The following is a 17,428-nucleotide window of genomic DNA, read 5'->3' on the forward strand; positions in this document are numbered from 1 at the left end:
CCACCCATCATCCATCCATCCATCCATCCATCTGTCCTTCCCCTCATCATCCATCCTTCCCCTCATCACCCATCCATCCTTTTCCCTCATCATCCATCCATCCATCCTTTTCCCTCATCATCCATCCATCCATCTACCCACCCACTCTTCATCCATCCATCCTTCCCCTCATCATCCATCCATCCTTCCCCTCATCATCCATCCATCCTTTCACCCGCCCCCTCATCATCCATCCATTCCCTCATCATCCATCCATCCACCCTTCCCCTCATCATCCATCCTTTCACCCACCCCCTCATCAACCATCCATCCATCCAGCCCCTCATCATCCATCCATCCTTTCACCCACCCATCCATCCATCCATCCTTTCACTCACCCATCCATCCATCCTTCCCCTCATCATCCATCCATCCTTCCCCTCATCATCCATCCATCCTTTCACCTGCCCCCTCATCATCCATCCATTCCCTCATCATCCATCCATCCACCCTTCCCCTCATCATCCATCCTTTCACCCACCCCCTCATCAACCATCCATCCATCCCCTCATCATCCATCCATCCTTTCACCCACCCATCCATCCATCCTTCCCCTCTATCCATCCCCTCATCCATCCATCCTTCCTCTCATCCATTTTTCCCCCTCATCCATCCATCCTTCCCCTCACCCATCCATCCATCCATCCTTCTCCTCATCCATCCCTCCTTCCCCTCCATCCATCCATCATTCCCCTCATCCATCCATCCTTCCCCTCCATCCATCCATCCATCTCCTCAACCATCATCCTTCCCCTCATCCATCTTTCCCCTCATCCATCATCCAGCTACCCTTCCACCCATACATTCAGCTATTTACATTTTCTCTCCATCCTTCCCCTCTCATCAATCCATCCATCCATCCTCTCTCATTATCCATTTATTCAATCTTTCATTCATCCATTCACCCTTTCACTAATTTATCCAGCCATTCACCCATCCCTTCACTTACTTACTCGCCGACCTTTCAATATTAATTTATAGCTGAGCCCTTTTGAGAAGAGGCCCATCAAGAACTTCACCCTCGCTGCAGGGGCCGTTTCAGGACTGGGACAGAAGCCACCCAGGGCGGAGACAGGATCCACCACAGGGGGGGACAAGAGCCATCACAGGTGTAGGTGGACTGGAGCCACAACATGGGGGGACAGGAGCCATCACAGGCGGGGGGTGGACTGGGGCCACCACATGGGGGACAGGTGCCATCACTGAAGGGAGGGCAGGAGCCATCACAGGAGAGGGAACACAGGATGGGCATGCAGTATTCTAGTATCATCTTGGGCTCCTCTCTTGCACAAGACAACGAGAAGACAGGCTCTATGTCCAAAATGCCACCCCCCACTGTGATGTACTGTACTTACAGGAGATACTCTAAGAGAACTGATTGAACTGATTGTCCTCCATACTTTGTTAATCAGTGTGGGTGCGGTTGTGCCATTTCTTTATTTTCTTACATTATAGACTGCATGTTTGAAGAACCGAGGTTTGCTTACAATTTAGTGACAGTAATTACGCTCTGTGAAGAGAAGCAGGTGCCACCTCGGTGTAATCAGGGGTGTTATCTGGCCGAGTCTCGGATGTTTGGGGCCCTGGGTAGAAATGGAATGTGTGAGCCCCCCTCTAAATAGCAGAGACATGACACATTCAGGGCTGTTTGCATGTGAACAGATGTCGCAGCTCCTGAACCGGCAGCCCCTCCCTCTCAGTCACCTTCGAGCACCTCTTAACAGCTCATCAAGGGCTGGAGGTATGAGGGTTGCCATCCCGCTGTGCCTCTCCAATGCTGCTGGGCATCTGAGGAGCTTTGGTGCAGCATCGGAGACAGAGGCACAGGCGATAGCCACATAAAGCAGACCCCCCAGGATATAGCGAAAAATGCAGCGATTTCTACAAAAATGCCGATTTCGCGGGCATTTTTGTAAAAATCTCGGCATTTTTTAAAAAGTGCCGATTTTGCGGCAAATCGTGAAATCGCGAAATCGCGATATCCTGGAGGGTCTGATACACACACACATGCTATAGTGACAGCAACAAAAATGTTTTTCTTAGTGGTGAAAACTGTAAACGTTCACTAAGCGGTATACTTTTGTGCCAGGGTATTAATTTACACGGAGCCTGTGAAGGTAATTCAAACAACCTTTCATGCCACCAATATGTCACACCTGCAACACAGATAGAGCCTTTCTTTAAGCAGCTCTCGAATGGGAGTTACATTCTAAGAACGGATCGCAGCTGTTGTGGCCTTTTGCCAGGAAGAGCCTATCTCGTAAGCGTAACATCCATGGTCAAATGCTGTATGCAAGCATTGTTTCCAAACGGCCCTGGAGACATTGAGACTCCCATCTGGCCTCGTTTGAATTTGTCTTCTATATGAATTGATACTTTAAGCAGAATGAAGTCTGTGCTTTTGCAGACAACAGTGCCCATCACGTCATCAAAACAGACGTATGATCTCCTAGTTGCAAGGACAGCTACAGAGATCCATGACCTTTTATCAACAAATTGCCCCGTGCATTTCACAGAAATGCTTAGCCAACTCCTTAACATGTCTAGTGCCACAGTCATCCCAGGCATATTTAAGACGATTTTTACTGGACTGCTAACACCATTTCAAGCAATTCTGGGAATCATTCCTAATTTTGTCCATTCAGTCTTTGGTGGCATACCCCTATTTTTGGGACCTATTTATTTATTATTTATTTAGAAGTTTTCTATAGCGCCAACAAGACCCGAAGGTAGCAGAGCGCTTTACAGTAAAGGAATGAAAAGGTGGACAAAAAGACAAGTAACAAATAAAGGTGATCATCAAATGACAATTAGGGGAGAGGAGAAGTTCGTACAGTAGGACTTCTTGGCACTAGGATACAGAGTTCTCACATAGTTCTGGGGATGGATGTTGATCCTAGTTACCCAGGACCTAGGGAACGGATGAGGAACAAGGATTTTAGTTGGCTCTTGAATTCCGCATAGGACGGTATGGTTCTGATATGCGGGGGGATAGAGTTCCATATTTTGGGGGCATTTCCTGAGAAGGAGCAGTCCGCAGTTTTCTTCTTTCTGGTTTTTGGTAGGATGAGCAGCAGGGAGTTAGAGCTTCTCAAGATTCTACTTTGGCCAGCTTTTGTGAGTTTGTTTGCCAGGTATTCTGGTTTTCCGGTGTGGAGGGCCTTGTGGGTTAGACAGGCCGTTCTGAAGGTGCTACGCATATCCACCGGGAGCCATTCAAGTTCTTTGAGTGCAGGGGAGATGTGGTCGGATTTTTTGCACCCTGTGATCATTCTTGCTGCCGCATGCAATGTTGTTTTTAATGGAGCCAGGTGTGATTTGGGGTGCCTGTTAGGATTGAGTTCCCATAGTCCAGTCTAGATAAAACTAGAGATTACGTGGCTAGTTTGAGGTCCTTGTTGGGAATGAAAGGTTTGATTTTGTTGTAGCAGGCATTTTATTTTTGCTCCGATATGGCAAGCCAAAGCTCAGACATGACTCCTACAAGGATGGAAGAAACGATCCTAGCAATCCGCTACCGGGACAGAATAACTAGAGTCCTTGGATTGGCCAGGCTGAGAGATCTAAACATGACCTGGTTTCATTCAGACCGATATGGCAATCCTGCATCCTGCATCTTACCTGTGCTTCGATGTATGCTATGCGGAGATGAGTGCGTGTTGGACATCTGTCTTGCACTTCCATCAGCAGTACCAATGGATATCGATACTTTGCTAATTCCGATAACGGCTCACGCATTGTGTTGTCCCCAGCGGCTACCAATCCTGATGACGGCATTCGTTGAGACTCCTGTGCTACGACTAGGTGGTAACAGTGGAGCGAGAAACATAAGCAACATCACCCAGGTACGACCTTCTGTGAGCATTGCTGATCTTTGATGACGATTTAGAAAAGGGGGTGGTGATGAACAGAGTGTCTGAGTTAAACAGACCACTCTTACCCAGTCCAAAGATCAGGGCTTGATCCATCACCGTTATTTATCTCACTGCCCCATCCCAGCTCAGAACCTGGCTATATGCAAATCAGTCTGTCCCTGGCCCAGTGCATCATGGGAACAGGGACAGACTGTAGTTTGGTTTGCCCTGTTCCCATCATGCACTGGGACAGGAACAGACTAATTTGCATACAGCCAGGTTCTGAAACTGGGATGGTGCAGTGAGCTAAAAAACGGTGTTGGATCTAGCCCTGATCTCTTGACTGGGTGAGAGTATTCTGTTTAATTCAGAGACTCTGTCCCTCACCACCCCTTGTTGTAAATATTTTTGTCCACCCTAAGCGTGGAAGGGTATACTCAGATGTGAGTCCCTTGCTCATTGCACCATCAGGATTCAAGCAAGCCGGGCCGAAGAGGCTGAAATGCCAGAAACCGGTCCCCGGTAGCTTGTTTCCTTCCCAGTGTAAGAATTGGCTTTTGTAGTTTCGTTTGCCCTGTTCCCATCATGCACTGGGACAGGAACAGACTAATTTGCATACAGCCAGGTTCTGAAACTGGGATGGTGCAGTGAGCTAAAAAACGGTGTTGGATCTAGCCCTGATCTCTTGACTGGGTGAGAGTATTCTGTTTAATTCAGAGACTCTGTCCCTCACCACCCCTTGTTGTAAATATTTTTGTCCACCCTAAGCGTGGAAGGGTATACTCAGATGTGAGTCCCTTGCTCATTGCACCATCAGGATTCAAGCAAGCCGGGCCGAAGAGGCTGAAACGCCAGAAACCGGTCCCCGGTAGCTTGTTTCCTTCCCAGTGTAAGAATTGGCTTTTGTAGTTTGGTTTGCCCTGTTCCCATCATGCACTGGGACAGGAACAGACTAATTTGCATACAGCCAGGTTCTGAAACTGGGATGGTGCAGTGAGCTAAAAAACGGTGTTGGATCTAGCCCTGATCTCTTGACTGGGTGAGAGTATTCTGTTTAATTCAGAGACTCTGTCCCTCACCACCCCTTGTTGTAAATATTTTTGTCCACCCTAAGCGTGGAAGGGTATACTCAGATGTGAGTCCCTTGCTCATTGCACCATCAGGATTCAAGCAAGCCGGGCCGAAGAGGCTGAAATGCCAGAAACCGGTCCCCGGTAGCTTGTTTCCTTCCCAGTGTAAGAATTGGCTTTTGTAGTTTGGTTTGCCCTGTTCCCATCATGCACTGGGACAGGAACAGACTAATTTGCATACAGCCAGGTTCTGAAACTGGGATGGTGCAGTGAGCTAAAAAACGGTGTTGGATCTAGCCCTGATCTCTTGACTGGGTGAGAGTATTCTGTTTAATTCAGAGACTCTGTCCCTCACCACCCCTTGTTGTAAAGATCTTTGATGACAGCAATCATTCTCACACCTGCCAAGTTACAGCACTATCGAACTTGGTCAAGAATGTCACCTGATTTTGTAGACCAATTCTTTGAGAGCCTGTCTGATATGATGTTCTCACCCGAACAGAAACAATAACTTTAGAGAAGCATTCCGACACACAGCGTTCCCATGAACTCTGAATTCGGCCTTCAGTTTTGAACAACAAAAACTGCTAGAAAGCGTTGGAACTCTATTCCCCCGTTCAACAAGAATTTTTTTGAATTGAACACTTTAAAAAAAATATTCACCTTTTTCTGGCACGGAAATTCTTTGCTTAAAGTAGACCTATTCATAAAGAACAGAAGCTTCTACTTCTATTTTTTATATACATCTAGAGACATAATAACTTTACACCAGCCTCTAGCACATTTTACTGCAATGCATTTCTATGTGATGAAATTATCTCGCCCTTCTTTTCTGTATTCAGAGATATTTCATGTGTAATTTTTCGCAAAATCGTTCATGATTACATATGCTATAATTTTGAATGATTTCTATGCTTATTGGATTTGTGTGGATAGTTTTAAATTAAGAAAGAGTAGAGTCTGAAAGCTGTACCCTTGGTTGTATCTTTCTGTGCATTAGGTACTACAAGAGAAAAGAAGAAACGAGGTGAGGAGATGGCTAGCCCTATTAGCAATATTGGTGTGGTAAATAGCAAGCATGTCCTGGGAATTCATATATACATGCATTTTTTTTTAGGTTTGAATAACAGAAATAGAAAGGTGTGATTGGATGAAACGCTAAAAGGAATTATGGTTATCTCAATGGTAAGCACAGAGTTGGGGCTTGAAGTGGGAGCCTCTATGGTACATGAAAATAGTGAATATGTATGGATAGTGAATGGGCAAACATTATGTTATGTTTTACAGAAATTTTAGCAGAAGACGTGGAGTAAATAAAGGGAAGTTGAGGTCCTAACTGGGAATATTATTTCACTTTAAAAGGTGAGACACTAGTTGAACTAAGGACAGGGGACAAGAAAGTAATGCTCAGCTATAATTAACTCTTTATCATATGTGCCATGTATATCATTGGGATGTTTTTGTTACAGATATTGAATCACGATCAAACATTTATTGCTACCGTGGACTAGTAAGATATATCGCACACTACTGATCATTTTGAAAGGTAGGCGTTTCGTTGGTTTTGGGTTACACCGTAGTAGGTGTTGATTCTGTGAGGCTGGGATAATGGTTCTTTTAAGCTTAATTGGACACTACAGACTACAAAATAGGTAGGGGTTGAAATACACAGTATCTATGAATGTGCAATGGTATATTAGCGTTGCAATACTGGAATATAACTTATGTAACACTTCAGACTGTTCAATAGGCAGGATCATGGACGTCAAGTGTAAATGACTGTGTTTTCATGATAATATTGCAGCATTTGATTTAATGTAATTTCAAGAAGTGTAATATATGTTTTTTTGTTTGATTTTTATTTTAACAGCCCTGATGATGTCCTTCATAGGACGAAACGCGTCGGCTGTTTGATGTTTTGAGTGCAATTTGGATGAATTATTTGTTGAAACTGATTGAAGAAGCTGTTGTCAGTTGGTGTTTCAAACTTGAACAATAAAGTTGGGAATCAACATTTATTGGTCCTATGATATTTTCAAGAAGTATGGACCGCTCCCTCTAATTATTGAAATTGTATTGGACATTTTTTTGGATCTTAGGACGGTGGATCCGTTTGGAGGTTTCAGAGTGGACACTATATTGACATTTTGGTATTTCTATGATAAATTTGGGTTATTTTCTGTGCTACAGTGTGTGTTGCCCTCACCGTTGCTTCTTTTGAGTATTGCATATTATCTAACAGTTGCTGGTTTTCCTGAGGAATCTTTGGGTGAAACACAGACTAGAGCTCAGAACAGTATCGATGAAGCGTGAAAAAAAAATACAGGAGCTAAAACTAGCTTGCTAGTTACCCATGTATACCCTAGAGACTTCACATCTTGGTGCGAACGAAGCTGTGACCGAAGCATATAGCACCAGTTACAGGCAGTAGACAGCCATTGCTGAGGAAAAGCTTTCTTGCGCCCAGAAGAAATTTCTATGGTGAGTAATCTATGGGAAGAAGTATCTATCAGAAGCGGTTCTGTTAAGAGTCTGCTCGACCTCTCCAAGTGTTTTACTTTGTCCATATTCACTTTCACCAGCAATGAAGCAAGTTATAAACCGAAATCATACGCGTTGCTTTGAGTAACTGTTCAGTTTGTCCTTTGACCCACAACGGTACAGGTGTAGCAGATTTGATACATTTGGTCAAACATACAATGTACATATATGTTGCAGTAAAGGCGATTTTAAGTATGGAAGATTATAAATTAGCACAGACGGGAGACAAAATGATCCGAATAATGAAAGAGACAAAGTCATTGAAATGACTGATCGAGAATGAACCAGAAAATGCTAGGTCACACAACTTACTTGCTACATTTGAAGATAGTGATATCCCTGTATCTGTGTGATAAGGGTGCACCGCAATCTGTGTCATAGATGGAACTGGCACTCCTGGAAAGGAAACCGCTGTGGCAGCAAGAGATGGCGTTGTCACAGAGTAGGGAAACTGAGCTCCAATAAATGCAGGGTGGACACCCTAAAAGTGAAAAGTTACAATTAGAAAAAATAATACCTCACTGCATAGTGGGGTAAAAGAGAAAGTTGTTTACTTGTTCTCTGTCATGTGTGCCTTCTTTCAAATTAGAAACATCAGAATGTTTCCGTGATTCGGCTGAATCTTGTTACACATCTGAACAGCAAACATTTTGTTTATTAAACCTATCTTTAACAAAAACACGCATTTATAAAGTAACATGTTTGGACATTTTACAATTACAAATATTTTTTGACATATTACAATGCATTTGTGTGAAAATAATTTAATAATTGTCCCCAATTAAATACTAAAGTATAAATATTAGCAGCGGGTAATATTCTTTTCACAGAAGGATGATGACACTCCTTGAGTTTCTTCAGAATCCTAGAGCTCCACTGTCCTTCAATGATGCGTCCTTTAAGTCATTCACTTTGACGGGACGGGATAGATAAGCAAAGCAATCTATCAAACCACTGTCTATCTATTTTCATAGTTTCAATTAGAGATGGCTGGGTTGCCTTTGAATTTTTTTAAACTGGTCTTCCTCAATAAGAAATAATCCCGCAACAGCGTGGTGAACCCATTGAAGATATAAAGCAGGCCATATAACGTTCAACAACACTGCCCCGCCTTCACCCCTGCTCAACATTCTAACAACCCAATCTGCTGGATTAATTCAATAGATTTGAAAATGTAATCAATATTTGTTGTCATCGGAAATCAAATACATACACAACTTTCAAGAAGTGTGGTCTCCTTAGGGTGCGGTGAAGCCCTCGAAGGTAGACCCAATACGTCTGGAAACCCTATAACTGACAACCAGCGATTTGGGCATTGGATGCTCAGACTAAGAGATCAGTCGGCAATTATAGCCCCAACTCATAGGCCACTAAAAAAGAAACCGTCTGTGCCATGGTTCTCACAATCCTTAAAAGAAACACAAGGTGAAGTATGGGCGCTAGAACGGAGATGGCGCCAAAACTACGAAAGTAATGACCTTAACATTTACAAATCCGCTCGCAGATAATACCATGCTCTGTTCAAAACTATAAAAGAAAAACTATTACATAGAGGCCATAAAAAATACCAATAACAAACAGAAAGAGATTTTCAAAATAGTAAATCTGTTTACGAATCCTAAAAGACTACTGCAAGAGATCCCTCCCTCTCAGAGCCTTTGTAACACCATAGCAGACAATTTTGAAGAAAAAGTTCTGACACTTACAAAAAACTTCCCCTCTCCTATTCCATCAATTTCAGATGAGGGAACCATTGCAGACACAAATACACCCTGTATGAAAACTTTCCTGCCCATCACATTGGAGGAATCTCGTCTGGCTTCCTTTCTATTAAATCAGGCTGTACTTTTGACCCTTGCCCCCCACTCTACTACAGTCCCTCATTGACATTGTAAATCCCACCATTAATAATATAATAAACTCCTCACTTCTCACAGCAAAGATTCCTATAGAATGGAAACTTGCGTCTGTAAAAACGCTCCAGAAAAAGCAATTGGCAGATCCTACAACCCTCTGTAATTTACGGCCCATTTCACTCCTACCTACCCTGTGCAAGCTAACTGAAAAATTTGTGAACAGACAACTCACTACTTTCTTAGAGGAAACACATGTATGACACTCCAATCAATCGGGTTTTAGAGCCCAACATTCTACAGAATCCGCCCTCTTGTATACTGGGGAAACTCTACGTATAGCCATGGATCAGGGAAAGAAAGCAGTTCTGGTGCTGTTGGACCTGTCCGCGGCCTTTGATACGGTCTCCCATGCCATTTTTATAGACCATTCATTAACATCTGGCATATCTGGTAATGTCCTAGAATGGATCAAGAACTTTCTGCAAGACAGGGGCCAAGTGATCAGTCTAGGACAATTCACCTCAGAAGAAAAAGCGCTCATCTCAGGGGTTCCTCAGGGATCGAGCCTGAGCCCGACCCTTTTTAATGTATATATGTCTCCCCTGATCAAAGTAATATCGTCCTTCAAGATCAATACAATCTCTTATGCGGACGATACGCAGCTTATTCTGGTCCTGGATTATGACACTACTGAAGCAGAAGAAAATCTCAGAAACTGCCTCTCAGCTACCTTCGAATGGATGAACAATAAACATTTGAGGTGTAATTCAGAAAAAAACAAAGATTCTGCCCTTTGGCCAACAAAACCCCTTTGTGCCTAAACTCTGGTGGCCAGAGAATGCCACACCCCGCCCAATACAATAAATGCAGCTAGGAATTTAGGAATTAAATTTGATACCACTCTCTCTTGTAAACAAAAATACCTGGCAGTTTCAGGCACTTGCTTCCACATGATTAAAAGCCTAAGAAAATTCTTAGACCTGCTTCAATACACAGCCAGACAAACTGTTGCTGTTGCCCTCATAACATCCAGTCTAGACTACTGCAACAGCCTTTATGCTGGAACGAACAAAACAGTCATGCATAAAATACAGATGGTCCAACATGCGGCTGCCCGGCTGGTTTTGAAGTGGCCCAGGAAATCCTCTGCCTCAGCTGCACTGGATGTCCTACACTGGCTGCCAATCCATACACGTGTTTTGTTTAAGGTCCTAATTATTACTTTTAGGGCCTTTCATTCACGAGGTCCCAAATGTCTCCAAACTGGTTTTAAACGCTATCTCCCTTCCAGTAACCTAAGATCATCCAATGCAAATCTGCTGACCATTCCAACCGTTAGACTGATTTCAAAGGGAGGAAAATCACTGGCGGTCATAGGGTCTAAGGCATGGAATCAACTCCCACCTTATCTCTGCCAAATTGCATCTGAACCGATGTTTAGGAAGGCACTTAAAACTTGGATTTATAGTGCCCGAGACACACTGTGTAAAGCGTTGATTTGAATGCTGCATCTTTTCCCATAGGAGCAGTAAACCAGTTTCTTTTCTTCCATACCTGGTGTTCCGTATCAAGCGCCAAGAAGCTCCTTGGAGTGATAGATGCACTATATAAGACCCGATTTACATTACATTACCTGAAGCCAGAATGTGAAGCCATCATCCCGATCTTTAACCCGGTTTTCATCAATCTCTCCACTGTTCCCCTGACTCTGCCAAATCACATAGACGGAGCTGGGCTGCTTCCATAGCCTTGAGATGACTATCTTTCCTATCTCTGATAACTGGACGATTAATATCAATTTCCTAAAATGGATACCCCCAACTGCTCTTGAAAAGCCACTGAGATTGGATCATTAGTCACAGGGAATCCCACAATTTATTGATTCTCTACAGTACCTTCTTTCAGTATGTCTGTATATGAGGGCTAGACCATCAAATGTTCAAGGGTGTACTGATCTCACCACAACATCCCCAGCTGGGGCCATTATTTCTGTGAACAATTCAGTTAGTTTTTCAGGGGTCAGGTACCATCCCGTCATCACCTTGTTGTAGGGTTCCCTCTGCTGAACAGTCATTTTGTGTTTTCTAGTGTACCTCAAAAGTAGCTTGCAGAAGCCTATAAGAAATTCCCTATGTAATGCTATGTCCCCCATAGATTTACACTTCTCCTTTTTAAACAAACTCAAGTGTAAGCTGCACTGAAACGGATGGACCTTTAGTCCCAGTCTGTGGTGTGACACATCAATTCGAATATATTAAATATCTTGACGCCCATTTGGTCCGACAAAAATGACAGTGGTAAATTTGCAAACCATAAAGGTTTATTAATAGATTAGCAAAGTTACAAACTCAAGGCACTCAAATTAGTCACAAATCAGTAATTAATACATGAATGCATTAGTCCATATGATTTAAATCAATTAAAATTCACAAATACAAAGACAAACTATTTAAAGCTGTCAAAATCAAAGTAATCTCAGTTTCCCCTGAAGGGAAGTTGTCTAATTTTCTTCCGTAGTGAAGTCGAGTAGATTTGAAGAAAGTCAAGTTGTCAGCAAGTAAAGGTAGAATCAAATAAAGAATCAGTCAAAAAAGTGAGAAAGGGATTTGCCAAGGAGAATAACTCTTTTGAGCAAGTCAACGAACGCGTCTCCTCTAATGAAAGTGGAAAGAGCACCAGAACTAACATACTCAGCAACGCATAGTTGAATCATGTCTTCTATGGTCTGGGAGAACATGAAGATAACCAATAAGGGTTAAACATGTTGTGATAAAGATTTGTCAATCATTTTTCCAGCAACTGTAATGGAGTCTCTGCTGAAAGACTTTTGCCTGAATATATGCGGCAGGATATCTACAATTTGGTCTCGAAATCCCACTTGCAGGTGTGAGGCTTATTATTTCACTCACCAAGGAACATACACATATGTGTATAAATATGGAAGGTAAACAAGAAACTAAATTTGATTAACGTTGGCTGGCAGAACTTGCTTGGCCACTCCAATGAGAAACACGAAAAATACACAGCAAACAGAGAAGCACAAAGCAATTTTAAATTGAGATCCACATTAACTATGGTCAAGTGATTATCACACTATATATATGTATGCATGCTGCAGATTAATATAAAAGTGAAATGCAAGAGCATTAATAAAATAGAATCTCGATCAATCTCCTCTGATGACTTTGAGAATCATTACACACTCGAGGATCCCCTTAAGGCTGCATTTCATATACCAGTTGTTGACTTTTGCTGTTTGTAGGAGAGTAGGATCTGCTTAGTATGTTTAGCCCCAATTTTTGCTGATGTCTCACTGTTTTCGACTTAGTCTGGCTGGGATCCTGCTATCCAGGACCCCAGCCTAGCTGCTTTCTCCTCTAAATTGATTGCATGTACTTTAGGTACAGTCCAGATTGGATACTGGGGTACTCTTATCAGTCCCTAGTATATGGTACACTATGTACCCAGGGCATAGGTACCCCAGAGGCCTCTCAGGGGCTGCAGCATGTATTATGCCACCCCTGAGAGACCATTCAAACTGACACCACTGGTCTGATACTGCAGCCTGTGCAAGGTGGTGTATGCACCCCTTACTTAGATATAGGTTCCCTATATCTATTCTAATAACTGCACATATAAACCTGTCAGTCACCCCTATGGCAGGCCTAATCCATCCTGAAGGCAGGGTGCTGGGTTTTGTGTGAGAGGGTGCTCCTGCATGAGAAGAGCCCCTCTGCAGCCTTCGGAATCTATTCTACGGGCTTGTCTGTGTTACAGCCAAACTATATATACTTAAGTGCATTATACCCCTCACTGAAAAAGCTAACTTTAAAACGGCTGCTCAGAAACATGCTGTGTTTGGTGTCAAACACCTTGGAATCATACCTCCACATCAGTAACTGGCATGGGAGGTATTTCTCCCTAGTGGAACCACTAATGTGGGGCACCAGTCTACCCGGTACCAGCTTTCTCGACCTGGGCATCACAAAATGGATGCTGCGGGCCACAGACACAAGTCTTCCCTCCTGCTGCTGAGCCAAGCTAGAGCAAGGGGAAGGCTTGACAATAGGTTTCCTGTCACAGGGAGATGTGACCACCTCCCAGACAGGATTTAGTGTATTAGGGCTGGGTGGGTGCACTCTCAGAGTGTTTGAAGCTCTGCACTGGGGGCACATTTGGTGTCCCTGTGCATAGTCCAGTTCAAACCGGTTGCAGGGGCCATTGGCTCCTGCTCTGGCGTGAAACTGGACAAAGGGCATGGGTGTAACCACCCTCCTGTCCTATCTCTCCTCTAGGAGGGTCCCCAGATTTTTGTACAACCCATTCCTTGGGTTTAAAGTAGGAACCCTGACTACAGGACTTTAGATTTTACCTGGACTAAACTCTGCAAGCAGAAACCAAGTACTTCAACGATCTACACTAAGCTGGATGACTGAAGAATCTCCCTTGGAGTAAAGGAGTTACTCCCCTGCAAGACAGGCACCTTTAATGCATCTGACCGGTTTGCGTCTCCCGAGCTCCTGAGGACGCCAACATTTTCTGCAACTTAGGAGGTGGGTTACCGAGTGTCCCTGAGGTTGATCTGACCTCTCAGCAATTCTGAGACCAGTATCCCTCGTGGGGACCGTGCAACCCTAACCCCTGTGCACTGTGTACTTCTGCAGCAGCATATGCTTTTTGGCGATCCCTGAGGCTGTGCTTTGGGCTACAAGTAGTCCTGACCATGAGCAGTAATTGCACTGAAGATTTTCGGCCTACACTCCTCAAGTGTTCCGTGGGCTGGTATTATGTGATACAGCTCAGGGTTTCTTTGCGATCCCTTGTCCGTTGGCCTGTGGGTCCCTGTGAAGGTAACTTTGACTACTGTCAGGCTTTCCTGGTTGCTCCAGACGTGCCCCAACTCCCCATAGCTTGGAGAGTCTCCAAGACCTTGCTGGTCCACACCGGGCCTGCTTTCCTCTGCCCGCGTGTGTTGCATTTGACAAAGGCTTGTTGATGTTCAATCCAGACACTGACCCCTCAGCACTCGCAATCCTTCGTGGGACAGCTCACCTCTAGACTTTGGTCATCGTTGACACCTCCTGGTCACCGTGGCTGCAGAGTCAAGCACTCAGTTATCTCACCTGAAGCACCCGACAACAGTGGGCATTCGTCTACCGAGCCCCTAGTCATACTGAAGTGACCTAGAATCTGTCCCCTAGGTTTTCAGGTTCTTCTCACCTCGAATCCAGGCTTGGCAAATCAAAGTAATCTCAGTTTCCCCTGAAGGGAAGTTGTCTAATTTTCTTCCGTAGTGAAGTCGAGTAGATTTGAAGAAAGTCAAGTTGTCAGCAAGTAAAGGTAGAATCAAATAAAGAATCAGTCAAAAAAGTGAGAAAGGGGTGGCCTAGCGGGCGAAGATGGCGGACGTGGCTTGTTAGAGCTCCCGCCGGCCCCACATTAATCCGCAATAATTATCCTGAACCCCGGACCTGCAAGGCGCTACACCTGCCTCGACTGGTGGCGGAAGGTGGGGAGAGCACGTCGGTGTGCCGGTTTGGGCTCCTGTGCCGTCCGAGGCTGCCTGCACAGCTGCAGCCCTTCGGGGCCTGGTCCCGGCGTGTGCAGCCGGGGCCTTGAGTTTGGAGGCGACCGGGACGGGCGTTCCTGACGCAGACCCTCAGCGGCGGGCTTTGGTGCCGCCTGACTCGGAGGCCTTGAAGTCGGAGCGGGGGTCGGGGACCCTAGTACATTCCAGCTGCCTTCTGCGTGGCCTGCTGCGAGGTGAAGACACGAAGTGGCGACGGAGGACCATGTGCAGGCCTTGAGACCGGGGCCTGGATTTTCGAGCTTCCCGGCCGCGACGGCTGGGACCTGAGGTCGGTCTTCACAGCGACCTGGGCGGCCCGGCTCGCCATATCGGGACGACGCTGACATGCTGGTGGCGCCCTCTACCCGGTGATCACCTGTGGGCCCCGCCGAAGTGCCGTCTGGACCCCTGGAGGAGCTGTGGGACGGGAGCTGCTGCGATTTGGCCCGAGCTGTGAGTACTGTGGGCCCCAGTGGGGGTGGATATTGGACCAGGTGGCTGGAGTGGAATTGGAACTGTGGCGTGTTGGGACCCCCCCCCCCCCCCCCCCCCCTGCTGTGGAGCCCCAGACGCGGTGGGCAAATTCCCCAGGGGCCGAAGGAGCCTGGTGTTTGGGTCACTGACTTGCGCTGCCCCCTACTGGTGTGTGGTACAGCCTGGGATGCCCTGAGCGTTCTGGGGTGCTGCCTGGCTAGGTAGTGGGCCCCTGGTACCCAGATTGGACGCTTAGGAGGGACCTGCTTGGCGCCAAACTGATGTCAGCCGTGTAGGGGCGCCGAGGAACTTGCTGCCGCCCTCTGGATGTGCCTTTGGGAGCAGTGATCCGGTGTGCACCCCCCCTTTTTCTCTTGGATTGCCCAGCTCTGGTACCGACTGATCTCCGACCTGTCTTGCCGCTGCCTGTGAGGAGCCCTGCTGTCTGCCGGAGTGGGACTGCCCTCCCTGTGTGACCCAGCCATGACCAGGGGCGGTGGAGGTAGTGGGTCCACCAAGCAGGGACCCATTGACAAATTTACCGGACCAAGCGGGGGGGCAGGTGCTTCCGGGGGGGGCCAGAGTACTGGGCCTGACAACGCGGAGTTGATGGCGGCGATCACCCAGTCTCGGGACATGCTGGACGCCAAAATAGGAGCAGTGGGGGCAGACGTCACTTTGTTGCGACAAGACCTTCGCAATGCTGTCGCACGCATCACAGAAGCAGAATCTAGGATCACCGGAGTGGAGGGTGATGTAGGGACCCTGAAACAGAAGGTGGCGGCCATGGAGAGACTCCAGAGGGGCTTGGCACTCCGGGTGGAGGACGCGGAAGGGCGGGCGCGCAGAAACAACCTGCGCTTCGTGGGCTTTCCCGAAGATTGCGAGAAGGGACACATGGAGGGCTTCTTGACACGATGGCTGGAGAGCTGGCTCCCTCCGGATGCCCTGTCACGATGCTTCGTGATTGAACGCGCCCACAGAGCCCTGACGCAGAAACCGCCGGCCGGAGAAAGACCCCGTCCGGTCATAGCCCGCTTACTGAATTACCACGACAGGGATGTCATTCTACGGGAAGCAAGAGCCAAGGAGACACTCATGTTTGAAAACCACAAAATAATGATCTTCCCTGACTATACCAAACTTGTGCAGCAGCAACGTCACTCTTTCATGGCAGCGAAAGCTAAACTGCGTGGTTTGAAGATTCAGTACTCCTTGCTCTATCCGGCCCGGCTCTGGGTCATCTTTCAGTCGAAGACTCACTTCTTTGATTCCCCGGGAATTACCACGACAGGGATGTCATTCTACGGGAAGCAAGAGCCAAGGAGACACTCATGTTTGAAAACCACAAAATAATGATCTTCCCTGACTATCCCAAACTTGTGCAGCAGCACCGTCACTCTTTCATGGCAGCGAAAGCTAAACTGCGTGGTTTGAAGATTCAGTACTCCTTGCTCTATCCGGCCCGGCTCAGGGTCATCTTTCAGTCGAGGACTCACTTCTTTGATTCCCCGGAGGAGGTCTTCAAGTGGACCGATGAGACTGTAAGGGTTCGGCTGAATGTCCAGCCGGGCCTGGGCTCTGGCCCGTCACGTGGATCCTCGCAGGAGAGGAGCGACCCTGTTACCAAGAGTAAGCGGCATAGGAAGTCCAGGTCGCGGAGGCGATCCCTCTCTCGCACTGGCCGGCCCGATGAGACACAACCTGATACTGACCAGTCTGGTAAAGAAAATTGAACTCTTGGGCGTGAGTGTTACTACGGATCTTGAAGACACACCGAAGGGATGGCTCGAGGATGGTTTGCAACTACCTGGTTAACTGTTCCTTGGGCGCATGGTGATGCAGCATGCCGTGGATGCCGTCCGGAGCCTACCCTGGCTTGTGACATTGTTGCCAAAACTGTTATGGTGTCATAGACTAATACTGAGGAGGGTGGAGGAGTGGGTCCGGGGGGTTGGACCTATGGGGCTGCCCCATTCCCTACGGGTGGGGGGTGGCCCTGAGGGACAGGTTCCTCGCTTGGGG

The 17,428-nt window shown here is 46.4% G+C and overlaps 1 protein-coding gene across 1 annotated transcript in view; it reads right to left on the reverse strand.

Annotated features, from left to right (window-relative positions):
• Nucleotides 1-17,428, reverse strand: part of ZSWIM8 (zinc finger SWIM-type containing 8) — a 2,802,584-nt gene that overhangs the window by 273,549 nt on the left and 2,511,607 nt on the right. The window contains exon 22 of the mRNA XM_086922151.1: nucleotides 7,817-7,985. Within this exon, the coding sequence (XP_086778277.1) occupies nucleotides 7,817-7,985 (169 nt within the window). The remainder of the gene's footprint in view (nucleotides 1-7,816; nucleotides 7,986-17,428) is intronic.

The sequence above is a fragment of the Lissotriton vulgaris genome, chromosome 5 (assembly GCF_964263255.1).
Source record: "Lissotriton vulgaris chromosome 5, aLisVul1.2, whole genome shotgun sequence".
Taxonomy (NCBI): Eukaryota; Metazoa; Chordata; class Amphibia; order Caudata; family Salamandridae; genus Lissotriton; species Lissotriton vulgaris.